We start from the raw sequence: 16,917 nt of genomic DNA on the forward strand, positions 1-16,917 counted from the left end.
GTTCTGGGGTCTGATGTACAAGTAGCGATGTGGGGTGTTTGTGAGTGATATCGCCTTGCACAGGGGCGCGCTAAATGACAAAGTGGCGGCCGATGCGAGCTGTGATCTACTTATAACACCTGGAGTCTTCCAGCCATATTAATCTGCTGTACATATCCAGCTGCTCCTAGTAGAGGCTTCAGATCTGAGATCCAGTGTCCTGCTTGGCTACTAGCAAAACTTCAATGTACACAGCCCTTCTCATTTGGCCTTTTGTTTTGGTAACCATATCTTGACTAAAACCAGTCTTTCCAGCTAGTTCTGTTACAACCAGGCTCAGACTGGAGACTCTTACCCCAGATGGGCCTTCCCTGTTTCCTTGACTCTAGGGCAGAACTCTTTACTGGGCAGGTTTGCCAGGTTTACATTTAAAAACCAGCCAAAGACTTAAACAAAAAAAAAAAAAAACAGGCAAAAACTATTTTAAAAGTAGCCCAAAAATAACCAAATATGTACACAAACAAATTGGGCTGTAGACTGGGCAAAGTGAGCTGCTCCTGGCATGACATGGAGCTGCTGGTGTTGTTGGTTCATGAATCTAGACCGACCCTTAGATCTGGATGTAGTCCTTGGGGGGCTCCAGGAAGGTGGGGTGTAGGAAAGAAGGAGCAGTAGGAGGTGAGGTAAACGAGACAAAAGAGAATGCCTGGTAGAAAGAGGAAGGAGAGCTAAAAGCTGGAGTGACCTACAGCAGACAGTGCTGGGGAGAAAAGGAGAAGGGGGCAGCAGCCTGCTGCTCAGCTCTTCTACTCTCAGCCTGGCTACCAGCAAAGGCAAGAGCCCCACCTACTCCTCTATCCCCCTCTCACCGGCTGCTGCTTAGAATCCCGTAGCCTGTTTGCTTGAAGCCGAGTAGAAGCTGGAGTCCGTGAGGGGAGGGCTACAGTGACACATAAGAGGAGGCAAGCTGGGCTGGGAATTTGGGTGGGTTTTGAAAGTCCAAACCCCCGGCAACTTCCAAAACAAGCCAAATTCTGTACATCGGTGTGTTTGGACTAATTTTAAAAAAGTAGCCCAATTGGGCTATAAGACCGCCAACCTGACATCCCTGTTACTGGGCCTTGATCCCAGGCTCCACAGACACATCCACTGCAGAGGAAGAACCACCACTTTAATGTCACTGTTACAGTATGACAAGAAGTTGTTTCTATGTCTGACAGCCAATTACACAAATATGCTAATTATAGGCATAAAATACTTGGGCTAGATTCCTGCAGCGGATCACATTCTCACAGGTAACTTACTGGTTGCAGGTAGGACTATCGGATGCAGGTCAGGTTGCAGGTCTATATCCAACTATCTATAGCAAGTTTTACGCCGTTACACATTTTTAAAATGTTTATTTTGGCCCACTTCTGATTATGTCACATCCAGCCAGCAGCAACAGCACTTCCTGTATAACGGCTGTCAGCAGGGCACGGATTGGGTTCAGATAAGTCAGTTGCCAGTCAGGTAGGGTTGCAGATCCGAATGGGTAAAAATGCATGTTGAGGGTTCAATGGTCCAGGTTTCAAAAACTAAGAATGAATTACAAAGAAGGATATAGGGTTGTAGTAGAGAAGAGTAGGAAAATAAACTGAGTGAGGAGAAGAGGAAATAATAATGAAAGTGGGCTTGTGGTCTAAAGTTTTCTGGTGGGTCCCTGGCATCCCAGTCTGACGTTGATGGGGTGTAATAGTCACTCCCCACTGCACAAAGCAATGACAACTGATCTGAGGTGTGACAGCACTATCAACTTGTGCCCAGGGCAGGGCTGTTGATCTGACAGCAATATTTTATCATATATGGTAGGGAATGCAGATCTGAGTCCGGTTGCAGTATTGCATGACAGGGGCCACTAATCTTGTATTAATATGTTGTTGTACATGGGGAAAATGGTGATCACCATTTCACATTTGACCACAGATGACATGTAACAATGCTCTGGCTATCTGTTAGGCTAATATTAGCCAGTGAATCTGCCAGTAGACTTGTATCCATTATTGTGAATTAAAACTATGGTTCAAAGCCTTGTATGGTAAAACCTGCATGTCTCTAGCAGACCCTGACTAGCCAGGTTGTGTTTTAGAGATACTGCAAGTTGTAGTTCAGTAGTAGCTGGAGGACCACAGAAAGCCAAGTCATGCATAATGACTACCCACCTACCTGTGATGCCTTGGGTTGTCATATTTGGTTCTGTATGCCTGCTGCTCTAATGTGAGGGTCAGCTACAACAACTGATGTATTCCCTACTTGGTGCAGCTAGACATGGTTAGCCAAACATATTCTACACCCTCATATCACTAGCTGTTATCACTAGCCTGAGTCTGATAGCAATGTCCCTGTGCAGTAGCATGGGTGGGTAAGAAATCTTATTCTCCCATCACACATGCACTCACGACATTGTTCTGGGGTATGATAGCCATTTCAAATTGCACATGATGTGGGGACACTGATTTGGGCCCTCTGAATGTGAAACTTGTTATTTAGTGCCTTTTTTTGCCATTTTGGTTCCAAAAGGATTATGCGTCCTTGTAAATCTAAGAAACTATGAATTGCACAACTTTATTTTAGTGCATATTTTGAAAATGCATAGTGGATCACTGCTGCCTTACAGAAAGTTTGCTTTATGCATCCTTTATTAAAGGGAATTCTGGTCACCCATTCTAACCAGAGAGCAGGATGTAGTGCTGCTGATGGTCAGATGTAATTTAAGATATTACAGTCTAAGGTCCTGTGCCAGCCTGATGAAAAAACATTGCAATTGAATTCACCGGGGGTACCTAAAATATTGCCATCCTCAGTGAAGTTTTTCCTGTCAATGTAAAGGGGATTTGCTAACGGTTAATAAATATATACAACATAATAAACTCTCTAATGGTTTATTTATCAGAAGGTCCATCCAGCAGATGCAAGTGTGTCCATTGAGATTAGAAGAAAGGAGGTTCTGTCTAAATATTCGGAAAGGATTTTTTTACAGTGAGAGTTGTGAAGTTGTGGAATTCTCTTCCTGACGTGGTTGTACTGACTGATACATTGGATCTTTCAAGAGAGGGTTGGATGCCATTTAGCAAGTAAGTAAATACAAGTGTACTGAAATTAGTTCTTAGTACCAAGTTGATCCATGGGCTGGTCCAATTACCCTCTTGGGGACCAGGAGGAAAATTTTCTGCCCTCTTAGGCAAATTTGGGAGATTTTAGATGGGTTTTCAACATCCTCTGCTTCAAATAGCAGTTAGTCAAGTTTTACTTGGGCAAAATGTTAAGGCGCTTGTGTCCTCTCCCTTCCTCCCCTAAACTACTATATTACTAATGTATGTTAGATATAACATAGGTATAATATGGTGATTATGGTATGGCACTTGGGAACAACACAAATATAGTATGTTCAATAATGTGGGACTGGTACGAGTTCTCTCCTTAGGACTACAATTGGGTATCTTTTTCCCTTGCTCCCATCCACAGTAAAATATGTTGTGCTGAATAAAGGCACATTTGCAGCAGATCCGTTATGCCTAATGGTATATTTCCCATTTCTTTGGATTTAAAACAAATATAGTATCTACCATGCATGTTCACTAAGAAATACAAGTAGAAAAATATACAGTACTTCATTGCTTTCAGTTACAGTTTTCTATGCATAATTTATTATACCTATGTCTGTGGCTAGAGTACATTTGAGCCCTCTAAACAGCCTTCCAAGGTCACTGATGTGTATATAAGCACTTTCTTTACACGACAAGGGAGCTTTCTCTGTAATTCTACATTTTACAAAAATAATACAGGAATGGGGATCTGTTCTACAGAAAACTTGGGGCTGAGGATTTTCTAGTTAAGGGACGACCATTTCAAAAACCTATTAATATTATTCTTTGCAGTTCTTTTTAACATAAAATTAACAACTCGTTTACAAAAAAAAAAAAAGTGAAAACTTAAGACAGTTTCTGAATATTGAATCCCGTACCTGTGCAATAACAGCATAACAACTGGTCAGTCTTGCCTGCGTTGTATGTTTCAGCCAAAGTGAAAGTTTACAGGGAAAGTTATATAAATGGAAATAAACAAAATAAAAACTGTGTATAAGAAATGGATCATTTGCCTTTACTGTATAGGGTCAGTGTTATAAGAGGCATTAGGTTTTCTCCAGTCAAGTAACCTATAAGAACCTTTCAGATGTTTACTTTTTCATACAAAACTGGCCAATGCTTGTAGGTTGCACTTAACTACATGCAGTAAAATGTAAATTTGCCCCTATATAATGTATTTATTATGCCAAATTGCCTTATTTATACTGTTCTAACCTTGTAGCTTATTTCCTTTTTAGAATGATGCTGCCTTATGAAACACTGCTTTCCAGCCCTTGTTTAGCGTGACAAAGCCATCTGAATGTGTACAGCTTCTTTACTGGTCATGTAAGAGGATATTGTCGCTTTGGGTTCTACTTCCTGCTATTCTATTTCCTGCCATCATGGGAAACTGCACTTCTCGATGTGACTTCTGGACAAGCATGACTCAAGGAATGTTCATTTAATTGTGCAGCAGTTTAAGAAACAGACTTTCCTGTGGTTTGCTTTGAATTAGAATATTTGCACTGTTCATTGAATGAAAAAAAAAGCAGTCATGGATAAGAAGTCCTTTGAGATGGTACTCGATGAAATACGAAAGGTAATTATGGTTCTTTCATTTGTACAAAATACTATTGTTATTTGGAAGAATGAAAGAAAGGATAACTGACAGGGATAGCACTTGAGGGGGAAAATACATTTGCTTTGAATGTCTGCCTGATATTTTAATTAAGATATAATTGATTTATTTGGTTTGCAATTTGTGTTTTATGATTTCTTTCTTATATAACTGTTCACCAAGCAAGGCATGTACAGTATCCAATGCAGTTACTTTATTCACTACAATACTCCTTTCTTATACTCCTTGCTTATTCAGTAGCTAATGTATGTACAGCAATACAGTATTCAGTGCGTTGCACGTGTGCTGTGTTTACCCTTTGAGCAGTTCCTAAAACAGACCATGTCTACATTCCTTCAACTAGAATGGACTACAATAGCTGGAAACATTGTTTGGGTCTTTGTGGTGGATACACATGTTACTTGTTTAAAACTACAAGTATGGGAACCGTTATCCAGAAAGTCCCGAATTACGGAAAGGCCGTCTCCCATAGACGCCATTATGATAAATGTAGCCAAATTTTTAAAAATGATTTCCCTTTTCTCTGTAATAATAACAGTACCTTGTACTTGATCCCAACTAATATATAATTAATCCTTATTGGAAGTAAAAGCATACTATTGGGTTTATTTAATGTTTACATGATTTTCTAGTAGACTTAAAGGAAAACTATACCACCCCCCCCCAAACAATTTAGGTCTCTATAAAAAGATATTTTGTAAAACCCTGCTTCATGTAAATAAACCATTTTCACAGTAATATACGTTTCTAGTAGTGTGTGCCATTGGGTAATTATAAATAGAAAATTGTCATTTTAAAAAACAAGGGCCGTCCCCTGGGATCATATGATTCAATTGTCACACCTCTTCCTGTAACAGTTAGAGTTGTAGTATTTGTGGTCAGGTGATCTCTGAGGCAGCACACAGACCATAAAAAAATGGTGGTTTAAGGCAAAATATGTAAAAGGGCAATATTTAATTAAAGAAATTGTTTAGTGTAAAAAGGCTGTGCAAAATGAAAAATATTTCTAATATAGTTAGTTAGGCAAAAATGTAATGTATAAAGGCTGGAGTGACTGGATGTCGAACATAATAGCCAGAACACTACTTCCTGATTTCAGCTCTCTTGGTTTACACTGACTGATTGGTTACTGCCTGGTAACCAGGGTAATCAGAGACTTGAGGGGGCCACATGGGTTAAAATTGTTTCTTTTGAATCTGAGCTGAATGCTGAGGATCAATTGCAAACTCACTGAACAGTTATGTCCCATGTGGCCCCCCTTCAAGTCGCTGGCTAACTCAGAGTTAGAGAGCTGAAAAGCAGGAAGTAGTGTTCTGGCTATTATGTTAGACATCGTCACTCCAGCCTTTATACATTACATTTTTCACTAACTATATTAGAAACATTTTTTATTTTGCACAGTTTTTATTTTCACACTGAACTGTTCCTTTAAGTATATATACCAGTTTGGTAAGATTCTTTAATATGCCACTTAATATGATATAAAGTATCTGTTGCTTAAGTATTAATTTTAGGGTTATAGCTTTCCTTTAAGGTATGAAGATCCAAATCACAGAAAGATCTGTTATCCAGAAACCCCCAGGTCCCGAGCATTCTGGATAACAGGTCCCATACCTGTAGTTGCCACTAGAGTGGACAAGCCCAGGAACAAGGTAGTGATGAAACCTCTCCTACCAAATACATAATAAGTAGGATAACAGACTCCTCTCATGTTAATACAAATCCTGTATAGTTCTCTTTTTTTTATAGGAGAACAAAAATGTAGGCAGGTAACAGGAAAACATAACCATCTGGCATCAATTTCTGTTTCTCTTGCTAGATAGGGAGACACGACATGTATGCAGTGTGTATCCTTTTGTACAGTGACCTGGCTGCAAGCTACAGAATACACACAATTTATCACACATGATCAAGGCCTTACTAGAGAGATGACGGCATGGTTTTCTCTAGTGAGCGTTGAGTGGAAATGATACCAACAACTGTTTTTCTGTTCACAGGCTGTTATGACTGACTACAAAGTGAAAGCTTTGGAATATGTACATGGATATTTTTCTTGTGACCAGGTAACCTGTTCCGCTTACAAAGTGGTATAATGATGCTGCTTACATTAAAAGAGATACTAACACCAGAAATTAAACTTTTTTTTCATCTATCATAATATTGCCTTTGAAAGCTTAACTTTGCCATAAAGTATTTGCACAATGCTTTTACATAACCTGTCTGATGCCACATGTTCCTGTATGAGGGGGCAGCCATATTTGTGCAGCAGGAGTCTGTTAGCATTAAAAACTTTAAAGAAACAAAACCGTAACACAAATACCCTACCCCCTTACCCTTTGTATATCCTCTCTCTTCTCCCCCTTCCCCAGCTTAGGTGGTACCCGGGGCAAATGCCCCAAACTTTTTACTTACCCTCTCGGTGCAGATTCTTTCCCCCGCAGTTCATGGCAGCCATCTTCTTTTCTTCGTTAAGCTTCGGAAGCAGACCATCGTTTTCGGTGCATGCGCAGTTGGAGTAATTTTCCAGTCTCGAACAACTGCACATGAGCTGAAAAATGTTATGAAATTTTCGTGACTTTCAAGTTAAAAAATGTTCAGAAATTTCTGTGACTTTCGGAGCATGTGCTGGAAAATTGCTCCAACTGCGCATGCGCCGCAACCGAAGATTTGCCCCGGGTACCACCTAAGCTTGGGGGAGAAGGGAGGGGGGTCTACAATGGGTATGGGGGTAGGGTTTTATTTTATGTTACGGATTTGTTTCTCCTTTAACTGACAGGCTGAGATGGGACAGTCAGGTTGGAAAAACATTCAGGTTTAGAAACTTCAACTAATTACTTACAAAAACAAACTTCTCAGCAAAAACTGATCAACATAGCTTATAGGTAACTTTTTTTTTTTTAAAAGGGTCTTCTAGGTAACTTTTAATGTACTTTTAATATTTTAAAAAAGTCATTTTTAGTTTCAGTATCCCTTTATTTCAGTCTCCTTGCCTTCTCAATCTTATTAATGTCAGCGTTTTTTTCCTTTTAGGTTGTTGAGTTGTTGAGGTACTTTTCCTGGGCAGAGCCACAACTCAAAGCTGTGAAAGCCATGCAACATGTAAGTTTGCTTCAGTCATAAACCCTGATCTCTGCGCAATTTTCTTTCCTTTTAAAGAGAATAAAATATCCTCTTTTTGACCTGATCAGTAAGCTGCAAAAAAATACTATTGCTGAGTTTAAAAGGAAACCAACAATAGTTTCCAACCTACTGTACCTAGCTTTTGTGGCCAACTGCTGCATTTCTTTTATGTATTATCCTCCTCTCTGTGAGATGTTTTGTGCTGCTAAAGAATATCTGAAAACACCTTCAAAGTTTCTATTTATTAAACCTCAAATTTTTCTGGTCGAGTTTTTAAAGAGTCTTGTTCTCTGAAGCTGCTAAAAATACTCCAGCTAAAACCTGAAGAAACTTGATGGCAGATGGTCTCTTAACATTCGTAACATGTTTTTTTTTTTTCTTCAGGATTCTCAATAGTTCCGGGCTGTTTGCAGTGATTTCTGTTTGATACTCCCATAAATTAAAAGGTTTTTGGTAGTCAATTCTAAAAAGTTGCACGATTGATGCTTGGGGGCAGTTTTATTAAGGTTCGAATTGATCACATTTTTTTCATGACGAAAACTGTAAAATTTGACTAGGGAGTTATTCAGATTCGGTTTGAGTATTTAAAAAGAATTCTAATTCGATTTTTGAGATTATCATACTCTGGCTCTTTAAGAACTCAAATTCGACTATTTGCCACCTAAAACCTGCCAAATTGCTCTTTAAGTCAATGGGAGACGTCCAGGGATCAATTTGGAGTTGTTTGCAGCCTTCCTGACATTCAAGTTTTTTTCAGAGAAAAAAATGGAATCCAGTTTTTTATATTCAAATTGAATTCAATTTGAGTTTTCGTGTCGATTTAACTCATCAGAGATTGAAAAATTAAGGGGATTCGGGTTTAGCAGTTTGGTCAAATTGTTTTTTTTTTTTGTTTTTTTTAATAAAATGAGAAAAAGTTGAGTTTCATAACTCAATAACACCCCAAACGTTAAAGGGGTTGTTCACCTTTACATTAACTTTAAGTATGATGTAGAGATGGATATTCTGAGACAATATGCAATTAGTTTTCATTTTTTTGTTATTTGTGATTTTTCACTTATTTAGCTTTTTATTCAGCAGCTCTCCAGTTTGCAGTTTGAGGATTCTGGTTGCTGGGGTCCAAATTACCATAGCAACCTTCCATTGATTTGAATAAGTGACTGGAATATGAATAGGAGAGGCCTGAATAGAAAGAGGAGTAATAAAAAGTAGCAATAACAATACATTTGTAGCCTTACAGAGCATTTGTTTTTTAGATGGCATCAGTGACCCCCATTTGAAAGCTGGAAAGAGTTTTAAGAAGAAGGCAAATCATTTAAAAATTATAAAAAAATAAAATAAAATAATGAAGACCAATTTAAAAGTTGCTTAGAATTGGCCATTTTATAGCATACTAAAAGTTAGCCTAAAGGTGAGCAACCCCTTTTAGGTTAATTCACCACATCTATGCATCTTCACTGTTTTAGTTTAGCTCTTTCTTGAAGGGCATTTCAACGCTAATGCAGAAAACATATGCAGACTTTTGCACAGTACTGTTTATGTATTTATATTTGGTAGTTCACAGTGTTTATGCACTGAAAGGGCCCATGACAAAAAAAGGGGGTATTTTTACACCTGTTTACAAAAATCTAGGTTGTCTGTGAAATAATTGGTGTTCATACAATGAAAATACTTTGTTGGGGACCCCACTTGTTTTTCTGATTTTAACTGTCCAAGACATTTCTTGGATAAATGCTATTTAAATATAAGAATAGAGTGAAAAGGCTGTATTTGTACCTGCAGTAATATAACTTGTTTAAAGCAAAGATCCTTCTCTTTCAATGGTACTGGATCCAGTGACGTAACTACCGGGGGAGCAGGGGGTGCAACTGGGCCAGGGCCCCCCCCCCCAGCAGATCGCACGCGCTGGATTCGACTGCAGCTGCAAAGAAAATGCGCACGGACGTGGGTTGGGGGGGGGAGGTGATCCCGGCTGCACGGCCCGCACCAGGGCCTGCCCCCACCTAGTTCCGTTACTGACTGTATCCCTTTATTTTGTAAAGTCTTGCAAGTAGGCCTGTAGGTTGTTCTAAATTAATGTACTTCAACTTAATCTACTTGTTGGTGCTATATAATTATATGATGATGAAAGCCGAGGATTACTGTTAAAACTATTTCACTTTTACAGGGTGAAGTATTTTTTTCAAGTTCTCTTTCATAGCAGTAATGAGATACTGATGGCAAAAAGACCTACTAACCAATACAATTTGCTGTTTTGTCTCATTGCAGAAAATGGTTGCCATACCTGCAGCAAAGATGGTGAATATACTAAACTGTTTCACATTTAGTAAAGACCGACTGAGCGCACTGGAGCTGTTAGCTATGTGAGTATTTGAATTTATTATGTTTACTGGAGATAATAATTGTACAGGTATGGGATCTCTTATGATGGCCATAGACACAAAGATCGATCAGACTTTCCCATCTCCCGACCTGCCACTAACCATTCAGATCAAATAAAGTACAAAAGAACAGATCAGCAATGTTCTGCCCCTGACAGCAATCGTACGAAAGTTATGTCCGACCAAAGCTGGTGAATCTGAAAATCGTACAATCGGCAATACATGCAGAGATATTACCCGCAGCCGACAGAACTCTTCTAACCTCTCTGATCGACGAAGCAACCAATCTCCGCCGGTCGAAAAATGTCGGGACTCTCTACACACGGTCCGAAAATCATATGAATCCTTGATTCCTACGATCAGATCTTTGCGTCTATGGCCAGCTTAATACGGTACGAAAACTTGAAACATGATTTAGAAAGCTCTAAATTACAGGGAAGGCATTTTCCCATAGAGAACATTTTAAACAATTTTTTTTTTTTATAGTGATTTTCATCTTGTTTCTTTTAATAAAACTTGCACTTTATGGTAACTAATCTAAATAAACCCATATTGGTGGCAAAACAATCCTATTGGGTTTATTTAATGTTTAACTGATTTTTAGTAAGCTTAAGGCATGATGATCCAAATTATGCATAAACTGCTTATCTGGAAAACACCAGGTCCCAAGAATTCTGGATAAATCCAATGTTATGTGTATATATAATTCTTCTCCTGTGTAATATTTTCCTTTTGTAATGAAATGTTTTATCGGGCAGTAAATAGTGTGGCAAGTAATTGGGTTGATGTTTATTCAAAACCTTTATTTATGTAATTGCCTTACCAACCCCAGAGGATTATTCCATTGCTCCCCAAGGACTTTAAACATATTATTATACAGTGATGCATGTAGATAAGGGAGATATTGTTTGTCTACAAAGCTTCCTCATTCATTGGACTTTCCAAGTGGTTTCTGATTACTGTAATGTCTACATTAAAGGAACAGTAACCAGTGCCGGGCCAACGCGGGAAGGCGCCCTAGGCAGCCTGGCCCGGCAAAGCACCCAATATGCAATACGCGCACATCGGCCAGAACAGGGACAGGACTAGGGGATAGCAGAGGCAGAGAAGGTGCGTGCCTGGCGCCCCTCCAGCTTTGCGCCCTAGGCACGTGCCTACTCTGCCTACCCCTAGTTCCGGCCCTGACAGTAACACCAAAAAATTAAAATGTTTTAAAGTAATAAAAATATAATTTTGTGTTGCCTTGCACTGGTAAAACTGATCTATTTGCTTCAGAAACACTACCATAGTTCATATAAATAAACTGCTGTGTAGCAATGGTGGAAATTTAAAAAAGTCTATATGGCACAGGTTAAATAGTGGATAACAGATAACACCATTATGTTCTACAGAGCTTATCTGCTGTGTAACCGGAGCCTTTTCTCCTTTGAATAGCTGCCCCCATTGCTACACAGCAGCTTATTTATATAAACAATAGTAGTATTTCTGAAGCAAACCGATATTTGTTTTACTTTAAAACACTTATTTTTTGAGTTTCTAAAGCAAACACAGCAGTTTTACCAGTGCAGGGCAACACTGCATTATATATATATTTTTTAAACTGAAATATTTTGAGTTTACATGGAAAACAAGCTTCATAAAAAAAATAAAGAAATATGGTTTTCTATAAAGCATATTACATCACAGAGATGTTGCAAAATAAAAACGTGGAAGAGAAAGAAAGAAGAGAAAACAGAAGAAAGAAACTAAAGGAAAACGTTCAAATATAAAACATTGGAAAGTGGTGGCTGGGTTTTTTTCTCGTTCTGTTTAGCTAAGAACATAAATAATAAGGTGTACTTTGATGTCGGGTTCACAATGTCCTGGTGAGAGACCTGTACATGTATGGAAGCGAAGAGCAGTGGGTCATTTTCATTGGCTAGCCAGGAAAGCCAGATTTTGTTATATGCTTCCATATCGTTGTACAGCATATAGGTCCGTTTTTCGTTTTGTACTATACTCAGGGTCGGACTGGGGGCCCGGGACTGCTGTTCAGGGCCCCCCTCCACCCCCCATTCTAACGCGCCTCTTTGGGCGCACGCATGGAGGTGCTCAAGCGTGAACGACACCACGCACACGCTGCACAGCGCCAAAAAAACCTTTTTTTTTTGTAGAGAGGGGTCTTCCGGAGAAGGGTCTGGCCCGGCGGTGGCCCATGAGTGTCGAGGCCCACCGGGTTTTTTCTAGTCCAACACTGGCTATATTGATTATTTTGGCTTTTAACGTTGCCAAGGGAAGGGTGTCTTTTTTTCCAGTGGCTTGCGATGTTAAATCTAGCCGCCATTAAAATATGTTGGCATATGTTGTGCTGAATTTGTAAATTTATAAGGTTTCTGTCCTAGGAATATGACCAGGGGATCTTTCTTGACTGGAGTAGGTGGCAATCCTAGTAGGTAGATTAACGCTGCATTATATTTTTATTACTTTAAAACACTTTCATTTTTTCGATGTTACTGTTCCTTTAAGTAACTTGCCCAGCTGCTTTTGTTGGTGATTATATGTCCTCTGTTTCCTTTCTCGCCTGAGGCATTTCATCTCGCTCACCGCTGTTAGCCGTAATAATGGGAATGTCAAGTTTCAGGTTTTCATCTGCCGCCCATAGCAAATACTGTACCTAAGGGTTGTTCCACCTGATTTCCAAACTGCATTTCAACACAGCCTGAGAATTAGCCAATCCGCGGGGCCTCAACGCATTCATGTGTGTGCACTCACAGCTACTGTGTAGCCTAGCTGCAGATTTTGGCTAGGAAATGTATGTGTGCCTTTTTGTGCCAGCATCAGCCTCGTGTGGCACTATCCTTAGTCCTACATTCTTTGCCCCTAGAGGTTGTTAATGAAATAAAGGACAGTATAGATAAAACCGTAGAAATCAATAGATGCAGATGGTATAGCGAGAAAACTGTAGTATTGATACTCTTAGTAGTGCCCATCTACTTCAGGGAGTATTACTGTACCTCTATTAGACATTTTAATATGAATATTTAGGGACAGATTTATTAAGGATTGAATTGAAAATTCGAATTCTAATTTTTTATTTTTTTTAAACTGCCAAATTAGACTAGGGATTTATCCAAACTTGATTTGAGTTTTTTAAAAAAAATTAGATTTTCAAGATTTATCATACTCTGGCTCTTTAAGAATTCATATTAGACTATTTGCCACCTAAAACCTGCCAAATTACTGTATAAGTCTATGGCAGAGGTCCAGGGATCAATTTGTAGATGTTTGTAGCCTTCCTGACATTCAAGTTTTTTTGGGGGTTTTTTTCTGTGAAAAAACTCGAATCGAGTTTGATCAATCGAATTCGATTTGAGTTTTCGGGTTGTTCAGATTTGTCAAAGTATTTTTTTTTTTTTTTTTCAAAATAAATTTCCCCAAGTCAAATTTTTATTTCTGACACTTCAGGTGCCAGAAACCCCTACTTAAAGGGGTTGTTCACCTTCCAAACACTTTTTTTCAGATTGTTCCCCAGAAATAAAGACTTTGTTCAATTACTTTCCAATTTTTATTTTTTACAGTGTTTCCAAAATCTAAGTTTAAAGTTGAATGCTCTTGTCGCTGGTGTTTGAGTCTGGCAGCTCAGTAATTCAGGTGCAGACTCTGAACTGTTACAATTTTGCAACATTGAGTTGATCCATTTCTCAGCAGCATCTCTGGAGTATTAGCAACTATTGTATCAATTCTAAAAGCTGCCTGTAATGAAACCCAGAGATGGACAAAGATAACAAATGACTAGCTGGATCTGTCCCATATTTCTTTTGTTTGATAAGCAGCCAGGAGCTTTAGGGTTAGTCCACACGAGATTCGGGGAGATTTAGTCGGCCGGCGACTAATCGCCTCTTCTTCTGGGTGTCAATCTTCTCGAACTGCCTTTGCGTGTCTTCCCATCCGATATAAAGAAAAGTCGCCTGTGCTAAAGCACATGCGGCACTTCATTTAGGAAACTTCGGTCCACTTCAGAAAACGTGCGGCGTGTACTTTAGCGCAGGCGACTTTTCATTATATCGGACGGGAAGACACGCAAAGGAGATTGTCGCCCAGAAGAAAAGACGATTAGTCGCCAGTCGACTAAATCTCCCTGAATCTCCTTGTGTGGACTAACCCTTAATGAAATATATTATCGTCCAGATGTTGCTTAGGATAAAGCAGTTTGTGTATTGTTTCTTGCAGAAATATCCTGGATGCTTCAAATTGTCGACCAATTGAAGACATTTTTAAAATTAGCCACGCTGAGAAGAAACGTTGTCGAAAGATTCTGGATCAGGTAAATATTCCATAGCAAATCTTAACATCTATAGGTGGATCTTTGTGATATGGTTTTAATTGGAAACTGCCTTCATTTCATTAATATGACTATTTTGTTTCTTTTCATGCCTTATTCTTTTTTGTTTTAAAGACCAAGTAGGTCCTTATCTCGCGAAAGATGTACAGGTATGGGATCTGTTATCCAGAAACCCGTTGTCCAGAAACCAACTATCCAGACAGTTCTGAATTACGGATAGGCCATCTGTCATAGACTCCATTTCATCCAAATAATTCAGATTTTTAAAATGATTCCCCCTTTAACTGTAATAATTAAACAGTACATTTTACCTGAACTAGACTAATGTATAATTAATCCTTACTGGAAGCAAAACCAGCCTATTGGGTTTATTTACTGTTTAAATGATTTAGGCTTAAGCTATGAAGATCCAAATTACAGAAAGATCTGTTGTCCAGAGCATTCTGGATAACAGGTGTCATACCTGTACTTCCTAATACTTCCAGCATAAGCTGATCCACCAACTTTGACCAACTCCATGGCACGTGAAGTTTCAGCAGTGAGCACAGTACATAGAGGAATATTTGTTCAAAAACAAGTTTTCCCAGATTGCAGCAAAATCCGGATCTTTGCCTCACAGTCTTAGTAGGTTATTTATCAAAGTCGGATTTTTTTTTTTCTGGTCGGACTTTTAAAAGGGGGAAAACACAGTTTTTCGAGGAAAAAAACCCCCTATTCTTTCAAGATTGATTAATAACTGATGGCGTTAAAAGTCTGAATAAAAAAAGTACTCCAACTCAGACCCGCCGAGTTCATGTAGAAGTCAATGGCAGATGTCCCATTGATATCCTGATCTGAGCTGGGTTTCATTCAATAATCCAAGATGATGTGGTTTTCGGGCATCAAATCCGAAAACATTGCAGTTTTCGGCGACATACCCAAAAGATGTACGATTTGGATTTTTTCACGATTTTAGTTTTTCCCCGCACAAGAAATTTTCAGAAAAATGTATTAATAAATAGAGAGAAAAAAGTCCATGCTAATTTTGTCGGAGTAGTGGGTTTTGATAAATAACTCCCTGAATGTTGCAAACTGACCAAGGCGAAGAACATATGACAAAATTAACCCAATAAAATCATAACCAGAAGTAAATCACAATGAAATATTTACATTTTTGATGCTAACATCCATCTTTAGGAATTTTGGTAGCAGGTATAATTAGTTGTCTTGTTTTCCAGGCTACGAAAAGTGGATGCAAGGCCCCAAATGCTATGATATCTTCATGTGGAATGATACCTGGCAATCCTTATCCAAAAGGAAAACCAAGTCACATCAATGGAATATTTCCTGTAAGATTCTTGAGGGTTTTTTTTTTCTTTTCTACAGTATTTCTGTTGTTTTCTCTGGGTAACGTTATAGCTGTTAAACATCAAAGGGAAGACCACAGTCCATATATCCTTTTAAAAGAACAGTAACCCCAAAACATGTGAAGAAAATTGTGAGTAAACTGTATAGAATACAATGGGTTTAGTTCTTACACAGAAAGCAGTTTGTTACTGCATCTAGCTTCTGTGGCCAACTGCTGCATTTCATGTATATCTTGTTTTCAACTTTGTGGGTTGCTTTGGGGATTGGGGAGCCCTGACTGATGCAAGATGACCGACCACCTTTTATCTGGTTGCTGTGCTCATTGCCATGGTATAATGGGTTATTGTCCTGCACTGGTAAAAATGGTGTGTTTGCTTAAGAAACACTATAGTTTATATAAGTATACTGCTGTGTAGAAATGTGGACAGCCATTCAAACACAGCGGGTGAGCTATATAGTATTTAATTGGTTTAGTTCTTACACAGGAACAGAAATCTGAGTCAAATGGAATTCAATGCTTTGTACCAAGCTATATAACAAATACCTCTCTCCTATAAAACAGAACAATTGTTGCAAATAAAGGGTTTATTTGTAGGATATAGATAAACAGAAATAAACTTTAAAGGGATCCTTTAATCTGAAAACATGTTTTTTTTTTCAAAACGCATCAGTTAATAGTGCTACTCCAGCTGAATTCTGCACTGAAATCCATTTCTCAAAAGAGCAAACAGATTTTTTTTATATTCAATTTTGAAGTCTGACATGGGGCTAGACATTTTGTCAATTTCCCAGCTGCCCCAAGTCATGTGACTTGTGCCTGCACTTTAGGAGAGAAATGCTTTCTGGCAGGCTGCTGTTTTTCCTTCTCAATGTAACTGAATGTGTCTCAGTGGGACATTGGTTTTTACTATTGAGTGTTGTTCTTAGATCTACCAGGCAGCTGGTATCTTGTGTTAGGGAGCTGCTATCTGGTTACCTTCCCATTGTTCTTTTGTTTGGCTGCTGGGGGGGGAGGGAGGGGGGGTG

General features: G+C 38.8%; 1 protein-coding gene across 6 annotated transcripts in view; it reads left to right on the forward strand.

The window, feature by feature from the left end:
* proser1.S (proline and serine rich 1 S homeolog) overlaps positions 1-16,917 on the forward strand; it is a 35,062-nt gene that overhangs the window by 195 nt on the left and 17,950 nt on the right. For 4 of the 6 annotated variants that reach the window (XM_018250209.2, XM_018250211.2, XM_018250212.2 and 1 more), the window contains exons 2-9: positions 2,912-3,092; positions 4,343-4,683; positions 6,720-6,785; positions 7,753-7,821; positions 10,111-10,205; positions 12,605-12,655; positions 14,433-14,526; positions 15,762-15,872. In XM_018250209.2, the coding sequence (XP_018105698.1) occupies positions 4,621-4,683; positions 6,720-6,785; positions 7,753-7,821; positions 10,111-10,205; positions 12,605-12,655; positions 14,433-14,526; positions 15,762-15,872 (549 nt within the window). In that variant the 5' untranslated portion in view covers positions 2,912-3,092; positions 4,343-4,620. The remainder of the gene's footprint in view (positions 1-2,911; positions 3,093-4,342; positions 4,684-6,719; positions 6,786-7,752; positions 7,822-10,110; positions 10,206-12,604; positions 12,656-14,432; positions 14,527-15,761; positions 15,873-16,917) is intronic. The other 2 variants (XM_018250210.2, XM_018250213.2) reach the window with 1 other exon arrangement.

This window comes from Xenopus laevis, chromosome 2S (genome assembly GCF_017654675.1).
Source record: "Xenopus laevis strain J_2021 chromosome 2S, Xenopus_laevis_v10.1, whole genome shotgun sequence".
NCBI lineage: Eukaryota > Metazoa > Chordata > Amphibia > Anura > Pipidae > Xenopus > Xenopus laevis.